The sequence below is a fragment of the Erpetoichthys calabaricus genome, chromosome 15 (genome assembly GCF_900747795.2).
Source record: "Erpetoichthys calabaricus chromosome 15, fErpCal1.3, whole genome shotgun sequence".
Classification (NCBI taxonomy): domain Eukaryota; kingdom Metazoa; phylum Chordata; class Cladistia; order Polypteriformes; family Polypteridae; genus Erpetoichthys; species Erpetoichthys calabaricus.
The window spans coordinates 61,101,838-61,117,858 of NC_041408.2; the positions used below are offsets into that span (position 1 = coordinate 61,101,838).

Sequence of the window (16,021 nt, forward strand, 5' to 3'; positions counted from 1 at the left end):
CAAGCTTCACCAAATCATGAGTACCTGAACAAACAGAAAGGGCTTCTAACACCAAGGGTAAAAGAAAGTCAGAGAAGATACCACAAAACTGTAACACTGTATCAGCATTTATACTGCATGAGTAGCACTCTGGTTTAGTGAAGCTGATGGGCGGGCGCAAAAATAACTGCAAAGTGACTGGAAATGTCAGCATCAGAAATCTTCAGGTTATTTACAGAGAGGCCAAGTGTTAGAATTAAGTCCTACATATGACCTCCTTGATGTGTACACTTGAAACCATCTGAGTTAAATTAAAAGAGTCCACAAGACCTGGGAATTCTTTAACCAGGGGTTTTGTTGGACAACAGACATGAATGTTCAATTCCCCTAGAATCAGCAGTCTATCAGAGTGTGACACCATGAAAGATAAGAACTCAGGGAACTCCTGGGCAAAATTCTTATTATGTCCAGGAGGTCTATAAAGAAGTGTATACATTACACAATTGGCAGGCTCAATTTTGAAAAACTGAGCCTCAAAACTGGAAAAATTGTCTACAGATATAAGACTGCATTTAAAGCAGTTATGAAAAACAATAGCAAGTGCACCACCCCGACCAGCAGTTCTAGCTGAGCTAAAAAAGTTAAAACCAGGAGGAGAAAGATCATGTAGAGAAACTGAATCTGCAGCACTTAACCAAGTCTCTGGCATAAATAGAATGTCCAGCCTGCAGGACATAAAAAAGTCATTTACAATAAAAGGTTAATTGACTGCGGACCGAACAATCATTACTATCTATTTGATTGGTCTATATAATATGTGAGCATTTCAGTTAACGAAGGTTTTCAAAGTGAATTCCGCCACGCCTCTCACTTGATTCCAACAAGAGGATATCCAAGAGCAGAACAGATGGTAAGAATAAAACTGTCAGTAAGGTAACCAGAGGGCGTACTCCAGCATAGCTTGCAATGAGATCTGCAGCAAATATAACAGGGGCATCGTATAATTTCTGGTGTGACACAGTGATTATTTAATCCAGCTCCCAGATGAGGCATTGAATTAACAGATGGAAAAAAAAGAACCATGAAAATGCAGAAGTTTAGCCCATACGCCGAACAGCAGGGGATAAGATGCCACATCCAGTGAAAATGTTATCAACAAAGATCTAGCCACTCTTCACGCAGCCATCTACTCCCCAAATCACTACCCAGGAACATAAGGTTCAAAAACATGTTAGCCATCCTGCCCCAAGGGCTTGTGCAAGCCCTGTGACGGGCAGTGAGATCTTAATGAAAACAATGGAACAACAACAAACAGATCACCAACATTTGCAGGTCTCCAAAAAGTTCAGAAAATTTTCAAAAATCTCACATTAAAAGCAAAGATTTTAAATGGGCAGCAGCAGACAAACACACCAGCATTTACCCAACCAAAAGTAGTTTTATGCATGTAATGTACATTTTATCACTCTTCTGGGTGAAGCCAAATAGAACCGATAATAAATAATTACATTTTACTTTATTGTCCACATGACTGCAATCATTACTGCCAATGCTTTCAATCCAGGGTGAAAGTTATTGTAATGAAACTTTATTATTATGATGCAGGGTGTGAAAGTCTGCTGTCAGAGTGATCATTTACAAGTGACAGCACCTTAAGGTGAACTTGGACTGAAAGAACATTAGAACATTAGAATAATCTAGACAAGAATAGCCATTCACACGTAATTCACACGTAATTCTAATTTTAAACGTCCCTAAAGTCCTACTTCTACCACACTACTTGGCACAACTTGTCAGCTTATTCCAAGTGTCTATGGATCTCTGTGTAAAGATAAACTGCATAATGTTTGTACGAAATTTACCTTTACCAAGTTTCCAACTGTGTCTCCATGTTCTTGATGAAATCTTTTTAAAATAACAGTCTCGATCCACTGGACTTATTCCCTTCATAATTTTAAACACTTAATCATGTCTCTTCTTAATTTTCTTTTGATTAAACTGAAAAGACTCAGCTTTTTTAATCTTTCCTCATAATTCATCCTCTGTAGCCCTGGAATCGGCCTAGTTGCTGTTCTCTAGACTTTTTCTAGCCCTGCTATGTCCTTTTTGTAGCCTGGAGACCAAAACTGTACGCAATACTCAAGATGAGGCCTCTGCAGTGTGTTATAAAGCTTAAGCAGAACTTCCTTGGACTTGTACTCCACACATCAAGGTGCTATATAATCTAACATTCTGCTTCCCTTCTTAATAGCTTCTGAACACTGTCTGGTAGTTGATAGTATAGAGACCACTATGACTCCTAAATCGATCTCATAAGGTGTACTTTCAATTTTCAGACCTCCCATTGTGTATTCAAACCTAACATTTTTACCTCCTACATATAATACTTTACATTTACTTACATAAACTTCATCTGCCACAAATCTGCCCAACCCTGTAAGCTGTGCAAGTTCCTCTGTAATGATTCAACCTAGCTTGGTATCATCTATAAACTTTGTTACTTGTATTCCTATCCAAATCATATGCATATTACATAAGGTCAACGGCAGTCCATCATCTATTTGGACACCAACTTGATGGACTCAAGCTCCCAGAAGGGGAAGGGGGAGGCAAGCAATGCTCAAATCACCACAAATAAAGGTAAGAAGGTGCAGAGAGTGACTGAATGGAACGACGATAAATTGAAACAGGTAGATCACAATCGGCAAAGAGCCACAACCTGAAAATCCAACTCCCATGAACCGATGCAAGACCCGATGGTGCTTGCGCAAGGAAATAGCATGCCAGGAGATGGGGCTGATGAATGCCCGAGCCTCTCTCTAGCTGATCGATTGAATAAGTTTGATGTGTGGGAGTTGGAAAGGTTACTCCAACCTGTACAAGCCTTTATACAAATAACTTCTCATATGAAGAAGCTACTTGAGAAGCTGGGCACAATGGCTGAGGTGCCCTTGAGACGTGCAGAAGTATACCTGCTACGACTTGGCCAGGGACTTCCTCATATGGTGAATTCAGCATTACAGGTGAGTAATACTAGTAGTGTGCAAGAAAGAGGGACACAGAGCAAAATCATTATTCAATGTCTGGTGCCAAGTAGCCTCGAGCCCTGCAATCGATATGGGGGTGATGACCAATCGCCCGGTAGAAAGGTCGGACGAGTCAGAACAGCTGCATAGTGCTGACTTCCGGATTGTCCCGACTCTCACTACGTCGGCACCATTCACATATAAATCCAAAGGGGTATAGACAGTAAGGAGTTTCTCTCTCTCACAGAGAAACCCAGATTGACAATACACCCCACATAAAAAAGGAGATCCACTGAGAAAAGCAAGGATCTCCTGATATTTTAGTGCTAGCAGCCCTAGCACTGACCCTTGTGTGACACCACTCTTAACAGCAAATTCTGATAGGGTTCCTTGCATCATAACCCTCTGCTTCCTGTGTCTGAGCCAATTTTGCACCCATCTAAAAACAACGCCCTGAACTCCAACTTCTTTTAGTTTGATACCCAACCTCTCATGTGACATCTTATTGTGTCAATCATTGTGGAACAGCATGAGCACCAAACCTCAAAAACCCTGGTGGAAATTACATAAAAATTCACAAAACACTCAAAAAATGCTTAAAGTATGAAATACACCTGACTTGGCACTGGTTGGAATGAAATGCTTTAATGAACTGAGGCTGCTCAGACAAATGTGTGGACTAACTGATTCTAAAATACACAAGTGTTTTCAAAAACAGAGGAAAACTAACAAAAAGTTCCCTGTTTCAAAAATATTTTAGTAAAATGGAAATTAAATAAACATTAATTAAAAAGAATGATAATTTTAGCACATATACACAATAACTCAGACACTACAGGTGGATCACAAAAGTTTGATCATCAATATTATTTCTAGGGAAAGAAGTTATGGTGCCTTAGCACTGTACAATATAATTTTCTAAAACAAAAACAGAATTCACTAATCATTACACCTTTCTAGAGAAAATCATGAAAGTAATTGCTGAAAGACAGGCCATCTGGAACAAAACAACCAGTTCCTGAAAAAGACACAATGCCAAATCTAGGTATTTTCCTAGTAATACACTTCTGTTCATGACTGAGTGTCATGCAAGCACACAAACAAAATATAAAACATTAAATAAGTCATTAAAATATATATTTTGAGAATTTCCCATCTAACATAGAAATAAAAAATCCAATTGAACTTCAGTTATTGGGCCAAAGTCTAAAAAGTAAAGTGCTACTGCACATCACATTTCAGAGATGTGCTGATGTACAAAATCATTGAGCACAACCTATGTAAACAGATGAAAATAGATATCTGCATAGTTTCTGAAAGCCATTTTAACAGGTTCATTAGAAGTGCATTTACAAGCTGTGTCACTTCAATTATACTGTAATCCATATGCTTTAACTGTTAACTTGAATTTACACTGTTGCATGAAACCAAAACAAATATTCTTACCTTATTTTGAATAATCTGGTGAGCAGCTCTGCAATGAGCATCTGGAATGACAGCAATACTCCTTGCAACATTCAAATCAAAGACTTCTACTGAATGATCACACCCAGAACATAGTGCAATATCTGTAATGGACATGTTAAGGTAAAACACTGAAGAATGATAAAGCAAATATCAAAATAATAAAGTGTATTTGGACTAACTTATCACATGTTCTAACGTATTTACCTATTTAAAAATATGCATATTACATTATCAAGGATGTTTCACATTTATTTACTGTTGCTTTGCTGGTGCAAGAATAATTGGAGCAAAAGTGGGAATATTTAAAGTTTTTCTTACATCATAGGTCAAAAAAGAAATAAAAATCATTTAAACGTAATAAACTCAAAGGAAACATATTAACTATTAATAAACTTTAATTGATTTTTGTTAATTAGGAAGCAATTATGTATTTTTTCACCAAAAAGTACTACAGGTTATAAATCATAAATATACAGAAAAGTTGCAAAAGAATGACATTAACATGTTATTCATATCCATGTCAATGAGTTGCTAAAATAACCTACAGTATGGAATGGTCAGTCCTATTGGACAGGTACAGATTTTTAGTGGCAGAGATCAAAAAGGGTCTTTTTTTTGTAACAAAGCAAAAGTACTGATGTGGATGATAGAAAGGGTTGTCATTTAATCATTCACCAGACTTTTAAGAATAAACCAAAGTCAAAACCAGAATCTTTTCTTATGTTTGCTAAGTTAAGTATGTTTGATCAAGTGCTAGTCTCTTGGAAGGTCTTTCCCTTTAGTTAGGTGCCATGATAAACATATTGCATATTTTGTTTTTGGTTTTGACTTTTCTTTGTTGTATTTATACCATATTATTTTTGTATTAATTAATATTGTAGTTATTAATGAATACAGCAGTGTGGCTTCATTTAATATTGGATGTTTTAGTTTTATTTTGCCACCCTGTCTCCTTAAAGTGGGGACCAGGAAGGCAAGGCCACCTGATAATGCAGCTTGGGGATCACTCAGAAGGTTCTACTGGACCTTCAAGATTGTGTCCTGATTTTGGTTTTATGCTTCTGGTTTTGATTTTTGGATTTCCTGCAATTTGGATTACTGTTCTTGTTTAAAGTTTCTGTTTGTGATATTCGATTTGTTTGCTGCAGGTTTTAACCTATTTTACGCTCCTTCTTTTCTGCCTTTGGTACTGTGTCTCTCCAGAAAATCGTTGGGTACCGTTGGTTTGACTTTATGTTGAAAGAGCGGTTGTTCATGGAGTCCCGAATGAGGCACATTACCTGCATTGTGAGGGAGCGTCAGTTACGGCACTACGGCCATGTGGCGTGTTTTCCAGAGGGTGATCCAGCTCATAAGATCCTCACTGTTGGGGTCCTGAGTGGCTGGACCAGGCCAAGGGGTCGCTCACGTAACACCTGGCTGTGGCAGATAGAGGGTCATTTCCGGAGGGTGGGACTGGACTGCGTGTCTGCCTGGGGGGTTGCCAACCGGGATCCTGAGTTGTTTCATTGTGAAGTGGGTGCGGCAATGCACTGTACCAGTGCATGCTCCCGAACTTGACTTGACTTTTCTGCCTTGCTCCTTTATTTTGAGCTCCGTAAACAGATTCTAAATTACAAAAAAAATGTTGCTCAGTTATTGTGACCCTCAGGTTTTACATTGATCCTGTTGCTTTCTTATATAATATTTTAAGGTACTTGTGAAGTTTTAAACCAGCAGGCTTTTGAAAGCCCTGCTTCTTGAGTTTGGAGTCTGGCTGCCTGGGGTATGGCCTCAGTGGATTCAGACCAGTTCTGAGGAAAAGTCTGGCTTTTTGTGGGTTTTTGAATCCAGTTCCACTATTTTGATGTTTTTGTATGTAATTATTATTAACAGTAAGGTTTTATCTGCACTGCTTTTGGCCCATCTTTTGCACTGTTTCTATTTTGGATTTCACTAAGTCTTTTCAGGGACATTTTGGTTAAAGTTAAAAGTGTTCTTCTTTTGTTACTTTTTAGTTATAATTTTTGGCTTTTTGAATAATAGTTCCAGAATTTAGCATTTTACATTTTAGATGTGTATTTTGGCTCCAGTAAAGAGCTCTCTACCTTATTGTTGTATGTTCTGTTTCTTGAGCTCTGCCTATTCAAATTTGAGCCGATTATTATGGTGTTTATTCATTTACTCAATCTTAGTTGCTGTTTAGAAGTGATTCTCAGCTTTGTTAGGTTATTTAGTTAATTGAGGTGTAAATTGCTCAATTATTTTCCTGAATCAATTCTTTATTAAATTTAATTCTTTGATGAAATTTTTAAAGTTTAATTAAGTGGTTTTCTTGAGTTTGAGGGGAATTTTGATATTTAGGCTTTCCTGCTTGGAATTAAATCACAACAATGAGATTGTCAGTGCAGGTTAAGTCGAGGATCTAGGAGCTTTGAAGGCATTAGTTACATTAATTTTCAGATCCTAGGTCAGTCACTTAGAAGAGCCCCATGATTGTGGAGAATTGTACAATGTTTGAAGAGTTAAATAATTGATCAAGCTCTAGAATTGATAGAAGGTGACAATTCCTAATGACAGTTCTTGACTGGACTAACAGCTACTGTAAGGAACTAATCCAGACCCGACTAATTACCTAATGAGTTCCAACACCTTACAAAGGAATGGGTGCCTAAACATTTGCAAATGCCATATTTACTTTTATTATTTTCACATTTTTTGTACATTAACAATTTCATTAAAATGCCACTGTTTTAGTTTGTTTGCTGTTGAGGTTGTATTTACTATTTTGAACTTTAAATGTCAACAAACTATGTAATATGTAAATATGTGGTGAATCAGCAAAGATGGAGGATACTTATCAAGGCAGCTGACCCCTAGCAAAGGGGAAGAAGAAATAAGGAGAATCACATTGCTTCGATTTAATAAACAATTAGGAAAATAGCTGGAAACAGTCAAATATCGCTATATATTGCTGTGGCTCAGTGTTTGCTGAACATTAATCTACGCAGAGTATTTCCAAAATATAGTTCATGACAGTATAAGGTAAATAATATGGTGTCTTCCTTATGCAGAATGAGTTGAAGAAAGTAAAGCAAATACGAAGAAAACAAAGTATACAAAACAGAAACAAAACGTTTCTGCTGTTCTGCGCCTAAAGATATGAGTCTGGAGTCATTTAATGCTTATTGTGTTTCCCCACCCACCTGTCCACTTAGTATGTACTCAAAAGCACTTCCATTTTCCCCTCCTTTCTCTGTCTCTCAATCCTAAGACCCTATTCCTCCCATAAGCTGAGTCTTCATCCATTCATCCCTACACCAAACTCAACTACTGTATAATGTGGCCTTAAGTGGCTTTAAACTCTAAAGCATGATCACTTATGAAAAAGCCCTGGAATTAATTCTGGTGTTGAGTCTATCCTATCTTTGATTCAGGACTACTATGCTAGACCTTACTCTAGTGGCATCTGGAGTCTCTGCACCTTAAATCTTTAACCACAACTCTCTTCTTAATATTGGTACCCTGCCTCATATCTTTTTATCCCTCAATATCCCCTGCACTCTAACCAGAACATACAGAGCCTCTCTTGCTGGCAGTTTCATTCCCAAAGGTAAGTCCTTTTTTTGTGCCATGGTGTCTTTGGTGTCTTGCATCAAAATAAATGTGTATGTAAATATAACACACAGCATACCTATATACAGTATCTAGCTAAAAATAAAATGTATACATAAATGACTTACAAACTTTATGTACATTCACAAAGGTATAGACACACATACAAAAATAAAAAAATCCAAGATCTAATCCTTAATAAACTGGCAAAAGTGTACTAATGAGGATTTTGCAATCTTGATATGCTCTTGCCCATTTGTGTGCATACATCTCTCTATTATAATAAAAAAATCCTGGGATGAAACGAGACTTTTTCAGAGAGATACTTCCACGTCCCATGAGAGGAGACTTTGTGCCAAGAAATTTAACCACTCCTGGGGCCGGAAATAAAAGACAAAAAGTAGATGACAAAGTAGAACTTCGTAAAGAATTCAAAAATGTTGGTGCGATACACATGGTGTGCAGGTTAGAGATAATGAAAATACTAAAATTCGAAAGTCTCAAAAAAATGGTAGTAAAGATAGCATTAACGCAAACAAACGGAAATTATTACTCGGTGAAATAACGGAACAGTGAAAAGAAAACAAATATATTGTTCGGATTTAAACTTTAAGTCGGAGACTTGTAGATCATCTAATTTGTGATGCCATCAGGGAAAAGTAGTGTTTCTTCTCAATGAACAGGTGTTTCCGCGAGAATTAAAAGATTTTTTGTTTAGTGAAAGTGAAATCCACATAGGCGAGCGGCAGACACACGAAGTGGCTGGCATGTAGTACAGGCCGTGAGTGTTAGCACCCTAGTATTATAACATTTACTGAGTGGCTGACTGTTTAATCCTTTTCGAGTCTATCACTCAATGATTGCCTTTGTTTTAGTTTGCATTAAAGCCTAGAACAGCAGTTTCTTGTTTTTTTTTAACCCCCAAGTAATATATATCAAACACCTGACTGTCTCACTATTTTTTAATACCTGACCCTTCAAATACTGCACCTTTCCTAAGTGTTCTGCTGTCTGTCTATATGTATGTGGTCACTTGCTTTCACTGCTTGCAGATTTACCCTTTCTATTGCTAAAAAGCCCTTTACATCCATGAATAGCATTACCAGAGATCTTTTCCTACAGATTCCAGGTTCCCAATCTCTTATATGAGAATGATGGATTCTCTAAGTAGTTGTTGAGAACTGCTTCTTATTCATCAATACTGCTAACATGTACTGTTATAATATTAGTACTGCTGTGCATATAAAGATGAAAATAATCATTCCCTGTGGCAGACACTTGAAGTTCTTGCAGGAGGTAAACACAGAATATGTAATAACGAAACTATTTCCAATACTACAGTCATCATTGGTTTAAAAATTACCTTTTACTGTTAAAGTTTGGAAAACTACGTATCATTTCCATTGTACACCAGATGTATTTTAAATATAACAAAAAGGTCTCTTTACAGTTATCTTCGTTCACACACTCTTAAATATGAAAGCACCTTAAGAAAGCAAATGCATTATAATAATAGTCTTATTCAGCATTCTCTTATTCAGGGCATATAAGCCTTCTAATATTCAGGCTATACAGATGAAAAAAAGGATACAGGAATAAAATTCATTGACAGCTGAAAAGCTTGTAATTTCTGTTCCTGAAGTCATCAAGAATTTTTCTGCAAGCCTACAAAAACTTTTTTTCTTGTACCTGAAAGAGAAAGGTTTTGATGAGAGAACTGAAAAGTGGACACACACTGATAATATATAAAAAGCATAATGAAAGCCATACAATTTTCCTTAAGCATCCACCAGTAGTCAAGTGGTCTGAGACTAAAAATATTTGCTGACTGCTCTAAAAAAAATTACAGTCGACCCACAAATAACTAAAATATCAGACAGGGTGAATGATGATAGTTGACTCAGCGACAACAAATGAATTCTAATGTAGCACCACTGTGGTACTGCTTGATCGCTGCCCTTTGCTCAGTCCCCTCATTATTTCTTCTGAATGTAGCCATGAAGGCAGTTTTGAGATGAGATATTCAACCACTACAATCTGTTTCAGTTTTGTGCTCTCTCTCTCTCTCTCTCTACACACACAAAACAGCAAGTGTTTTCTTTCTCACTCAGCAGAATAATAAATCATACTTTCTCATTCTTCAGTAGAGGAAATATACTGCTTTAATCGTCCATAATAACACAAATTTATCTCAAGAGTACATGGCATAGCTTATGTTACCAGAGCACAATCAATGCTCAACAATTGACACAGTATTGCAGCTGTTTTTGTTTAATAATATATATTATATATATATATATATATATAAATAAATGTTTATATATGTTACATATATGTATATATAATGTCTGATATATTTTACTGAAGAGTATTATTAGGAAAACCAGTAAGTGGGATCCATCATTCCTTTAGAAAATCATGGACAATCTGGAAAACAACACTGTGTAACAAAAGATATATAATTTTGTTTTTCCAGATTCACTAATGCAGTTACTCTTACTATTTTATTTTATCTGAATTATACTGTTGTATTGGCATAGATTCATTTTCAAACTGTCAGCCTTCACAAATCATGTATTTCTATAGCCCTCCAAGAACTTCTCAGCCATGGGCAGAGGGCCATTTACTGAAAGCTTGTGCAATGCTGTGGCGGTGGCGTGCGTCCTCTCTGACAGAGCTGAATTTCTGTGCTCATACCTCATGCATATGCCTTGGAAACATTCAAAAATCAGTGGGGCCTGACTGTAGGATGGATACTCTACTGACTTTTCATGAATGTCTAGTAATACCTGACTTCTCCAAGCCTTTTCTAGTGAGTCTTCTTTTTTCACAATGTGGCACAAACAAATTAGCTTTTAAATTAAATTAGAATTGGTGCCATTTAACAGTTGTATAAAGTTATAATTAGTAAATACAAACAATAATTCATATCAAACCCAAGCAATCATTTGAAGGTTTAAAAGGCAAATTAATTAGTTTGCCAAATTAAGAAGCTCATGCATCCAGGGCTGGATGCTAAAAGAATAGCATTTAATATGCAAAACGTACACATAAATCATAAGGTAGATCTAAGTCATTTCAAACTGTTACAAGCAAATAATTAAGTGGTACTGATATTTCTTTTAGAACAAATTGTGTATGACTGAAACAATAAATAGCATGCAAAACATTGCTCCATTAGAAATAAATCTAACACAATAACATTTTGTTTAGTCAGTTTGAAATAATTCAAAGGAGAATAAATGAGATCTGCATGAAAAGTATACAATCTGCAGAAAACATGCAAATGCTACCCACACCTTTTCTGAAGTGCTCTAGGGGATTGCTATAATTTTATTTTCCTGGCAGCCAGCACAACACATGCTGTTTCATAAAGGAAAAAATGGATGCTGCATTCCACACATTTTTAAGTAGTATCTTTTATCAGCTATACTACTATGTAAAAATGAAGAGACAATTATTATTGTTGAAGACAAAAGGGTAAGAATCTAAAGCAGATTTTTACTTCAAAATAAAACAATTTTCTTTAGCTTCACAGTTAATTTAGTACAAACATTAACAACACAAAAAAGTGAATCTGAAATAGAAAAAGACAGATTTTAATGCATCGGCTTCCTATTGTTTCAAAGTACATTTACTGTAGCAGGATACCAAGCCCCAGGATGTGTTAGCCAGCTGGAGAAGGTGCACTGCATGGCCACAGCCTTACGATGCTCTAATAAAAAGGGGAAATGCCATGGCAATGACAATATGTGTTGTTCACCCAGTGTGAAAAGAGATTCATTGCCAGGAGGTGATATGTGTTAACTCGGCGCACTACAAGGGCAGCAGATAGGGACACCAAACAGACAGAAGTGCAAACTGGGCAGAAAAATGGCAGGGCATGGAGTCAAGCAAAAAACAAGTTTTCCTGACCCACAACAAAGATGTAAATCAAGACTTGGGAGGTAAGATCTGAAATGGCAACCTCTCCTAAGTACTGCATGGCACGTAGCTCCAGAAGGGAATGTAGGATAATGTATTGTTCCTCTCACATGACTGATGGCTAAGAAGGTGCCAGTGTGACTAAGCCATTTAAAGCCAACAGAGGACTGATGAGTGCGGAAGCACCAGAAAACAGTAGAGAGAGTTCTAAATCTTCTGTCCCTGTTGTAATTATAGGACCAACCCTGACCCCAGTTATAATTTCAGGGTTTAGGTAGAAATGACACAAAAGTGGGGTTTGACACTGAGCATACTACAGAATTTATTTTGGTGTGGTGCAAGAACAAAAAGGTAGTAGGAAGTAAGAATAGATAATCCACTGGATGCAGGAAAACAGGTCTTAAAGATAGATGAGTAGTTAAAGGAGTGTTGGGTTGTGATACTTTTAAGAGGACAAGTGGGATAGCCACCCTATCTTACATAGAGGTGTTCAACACCCATTTTGATTTGCTTGTACTTGTGCACCTCTTTTCTATACTCTGACCTCTGAGTTTGTGGCATATATGATACTGCCCCCTAGCTGTAATAGTTATATAGGAAATGGATTTAACATTTGACTTGGCACTCCAAATGAGATATAAAAAATAAGAAGTAGCTGGATTGTTCATGGAGGTTTTTTTATCTCAGTTTACCATGAAATTTGCATCATTTATGAGTTGAAGCAAAGTAAGAAATAAAAAAAAACAAAAAACACAGCTCTTCCAGTGTATCATTCCACCTCCAGTGTGTCTGCTTGTTTTCATTTCCTACTTCTGTCACATGGTCAGTAGTGTCAATTTTGGAGCTAGTTTACAGACATTATCCCCTACATTCACACAGGTACTTGGATGCTTTAGTCTCCCTATATAGAATGACTCGTTTCATGTGAGCCTATTCTCTGTTCTTTAACAACAACATCCAAGTCAGTCTAGAATCACAGAGAAATAACCATAGGAGGAAAAGATAATTACATTTATCTTCACCTTCTGTTGGAATTTAAACAGTTAATTATGTCTCTGAGTCTTGCTAAAAATCCTCCTCTACAAAAACAGCATGGATAAACCTTGTCGCCTTGCAAACTCAGGCTAAAGAACTATCTAAAGCAATTTAGTAAATGGATAATTTATGAAGTTTGACATTGTAGTAGGGCTACATAAAATGTCAATTGTTTTTGTTCAATGTTTATAAGTGTTGTGTTTATCTGATATTTTTCTTCTATCATTGTAAATATTTGCAACTACATCGGAATCAGGATTTTGGGGTGTGTGTGAAATAAATAATCTTTTTCTAATATATTCATTTTACATTTACTTAGCCTTTATTTTTGACTAATTTATCTGTTTTTGTCTGTCAACTGGGGAGCTTGACTGGAGGGCAGGTAAGAAATTGAAGAGTAAGTTTGGTTTGACGTGGCCGAGTCTTTGTTCCAGCACAGCCTGAGTATGTAACTTCTCACCATCCAAGAGTAAGTGTGGTATGTGACAAAGTTTATAACGCAACTGCCTTTGCTCAATATATATTTCTTTGTAATGTTTGAGTAAAATAAATATATAATTAACAGTTTTGTGATGACTTCAGGGAATTTTATGATTTGTGTAAAGTAAGGGTCTGTTCTCCTTGCAAGGATTATAAACTTTATTGATTCAGCCTGCTCATTTCTTGCACATAATATACATTTTAGTTGTTACTATATGCAGTCATATATGTTGTATTTTTCCTGAAATGTATGGTGTACAGGGTATTACATGTATTATATGTCTGTTTAATGCTACAAACAAAAGGAACAGGTCCATTGATCCTGTCATACAATGCAAGCACATTAACATGTCAATTAGCTAAAGGGGAAAACGTGATATCTTTTAATAAATATCTGGAAGAAATATTGGGCCAAATTAACTAACCAAACAAGGTTAATGGAGTGAATGGTCTCCTCTCATATGACAAACCTCTTATGTTTCTTATGTCAATTAAACCATTTGGCAGTTTTTGAGAATCGTAAGTTTTAAACACTCAAATGTTATGTTTAGATTAGCATTCGGTTACTTTAAGGATAAAAAATTAAACAAGGAAACAGAACAAAGAAAATAACTGACATCGTATAAGGCAGATGTCAAACCTGGCAATAGTTTATTAAAGACTCCGAGAGTGCAGGCCAAGGTCAGTGACCAAACAGATGATAGAAATAAAAAAAGCGGTAATAGTAGATCAGAAACAAAGTAGTTCAAATAACACTTAAAGGAGTAGGTGAAACAGAACTCAAGAAGAAGATGATTAAAAAATAAAACTGGACTTGCCTAAATATTAATAATAACAATAATAATAATTAATTTTATATAAAGGCACCTTTCAAGGCACTCAAGAACACCTTCACAAAAAGTGAAAAGAAAATTTGCCAAATCAAAGAATTAATAAAACAATGTAAATACTAAATGAAACAAACAATAAATAAAAAGAAAACAATACAATGAAAAATAACGATATACAATTAAAATAACATTATATATATGTGTGATCATAAAAGTACAATACTGTACAATCAAGGGACAAAATCAAGGGGAGTAGGCAAGTTTAAAAAGATAAGTTTTAAGTCTGGATTTGGATTGAAGGGAATCAATCAATCAATTAGGAAGGGATCAATACCACAGATATCTTGAGGAATGGAGTTCCAAAGACGAGGAGCAACAAAGCTAAAGGATCTAGACCTCATGGTAGATGAACGAGCAGAGGGCATAACCAAGAAATTTAAGTAAGAAGATCTAAGAGTATGAGCAGGTGTATAAATATGTAGAAGATCTGAAAGATATGATGGTGCCAGGCTATGAAGAACCTTAAATGTTAATAGCTGAGTCTTGAAATTAATACAGTATTTAACAAGGAGCCAATGAAGTTCACAGCTTTGGGGAATACCACTAGTGACTGAGGTAGGCTGAGATCTAAAATTCATGAGTTGAACAAAACTGTGTACGACCAGAGAAATACAGTGGGGCAAAAAAGTATTTAGTCAGCCACCAATTGTGCAAGTTCTCCCACTTAAAAAGATGAGAGAGGCCTGTAATTTTCATCATAGGTATACCTCAACTATGAAAGACAAAATGAGAAAAAAAAATCCAGAAAATCACATTGTCTGATTTTTGAAGAATTTATTTGCAAATTATGGTGGAAAAAAAGTATTTGGTCAATCACAAAAGTTCATCTCAATACAGGTATACCCTTTGTTGGCAATGACAGAGGTCAAACGTTTTCTGTAAGTCTTCACAAGGTTTTCACACACTGTTGCTGGTATTTTGGCCCATTCCTCCATGCAGATCTCCTCTAGAGCAGTGATGTTTTGGGGCTGTCGCTGGGCAACACGGACTTTCAACTCCCTCCAAAGATTTTCTATGGGGTTGAGATCTGGAGACTGGCTAGGCCACTCCAGGACCTTGAAATGCTTCTTACGAAGCCACTCCTTCGTTACCCGGGCGGTGTGTTTGGGATCATTGTCATGCTGAAAGACCCAGCCATGTTTCATCTTCAATGCCCTTGCTGATGGAAGGAGGTTTTCACTCAAAATCTGACGATGCATGGCCCCATTCATTCTTTCCTTTACACGGATCAGTCGTCCTGGTCCCTTTGCAGAAAAACAGCCCCAAAGCATGATGTTTCCACCCCCATGCTTTACAGTAGGTATGGTGCTCTTTGGATGCAACTCAGCATTCTTCATCCTCCAAACACGACGAGTAGAGTTTTTACCAAAATGTTCTATTTTGGTTTCATCTGACCATATGACATTCTCCCAATCCTCTTCTGGATCATCCAAATGCTCTCTAGCAAACTTCAGACGGGCCTGCACATGTACTGGCTTAAGCAGGGGGACACGTCTGGCACTGCAGGATTTGAGTCCCTGGCGGCATAGTGTGTTACTGATGGTAGCCTTTGTTACTTTGGTCCCAGCTCTCTGCAGGTCATTCACTAGGTCCCCCCGTGTGGTTCTGGGATTTTTTCTCACCGTT

The 16,021-nt window shown here is 36.7% G+C and overlaps 1 protein-coding gene across 2 annotated transcripts in view; it reads right to left on the minus strand.

Annotated features, from left to right (window-relative positions):
- Positions 1–16,021, minus strand: part of wdr27 (WD repeat domain 27) — a 284,536-nt gene that overhangs the window by 151,309 nt on the left and 117,206 nt on the right. For both annotated transcript variants that reach the window (XM_051919351.1, XM_051919350.1), the window contains exons 20-21: positions 9,658–9,755; positions 4,452–4,573 (exon numbers count right to left, since the gene is read on the minus strand). In XM_051919351.1, coding sequence (XP_051775311.1) covers positions 4,452–4,573; positions 9,658–9,755 — 220 coding nt within the window. The remainder of the gene's footprint in view (positions 1–4,451; positions 4,574–9,657; positions 9,756–16,021) is intronic.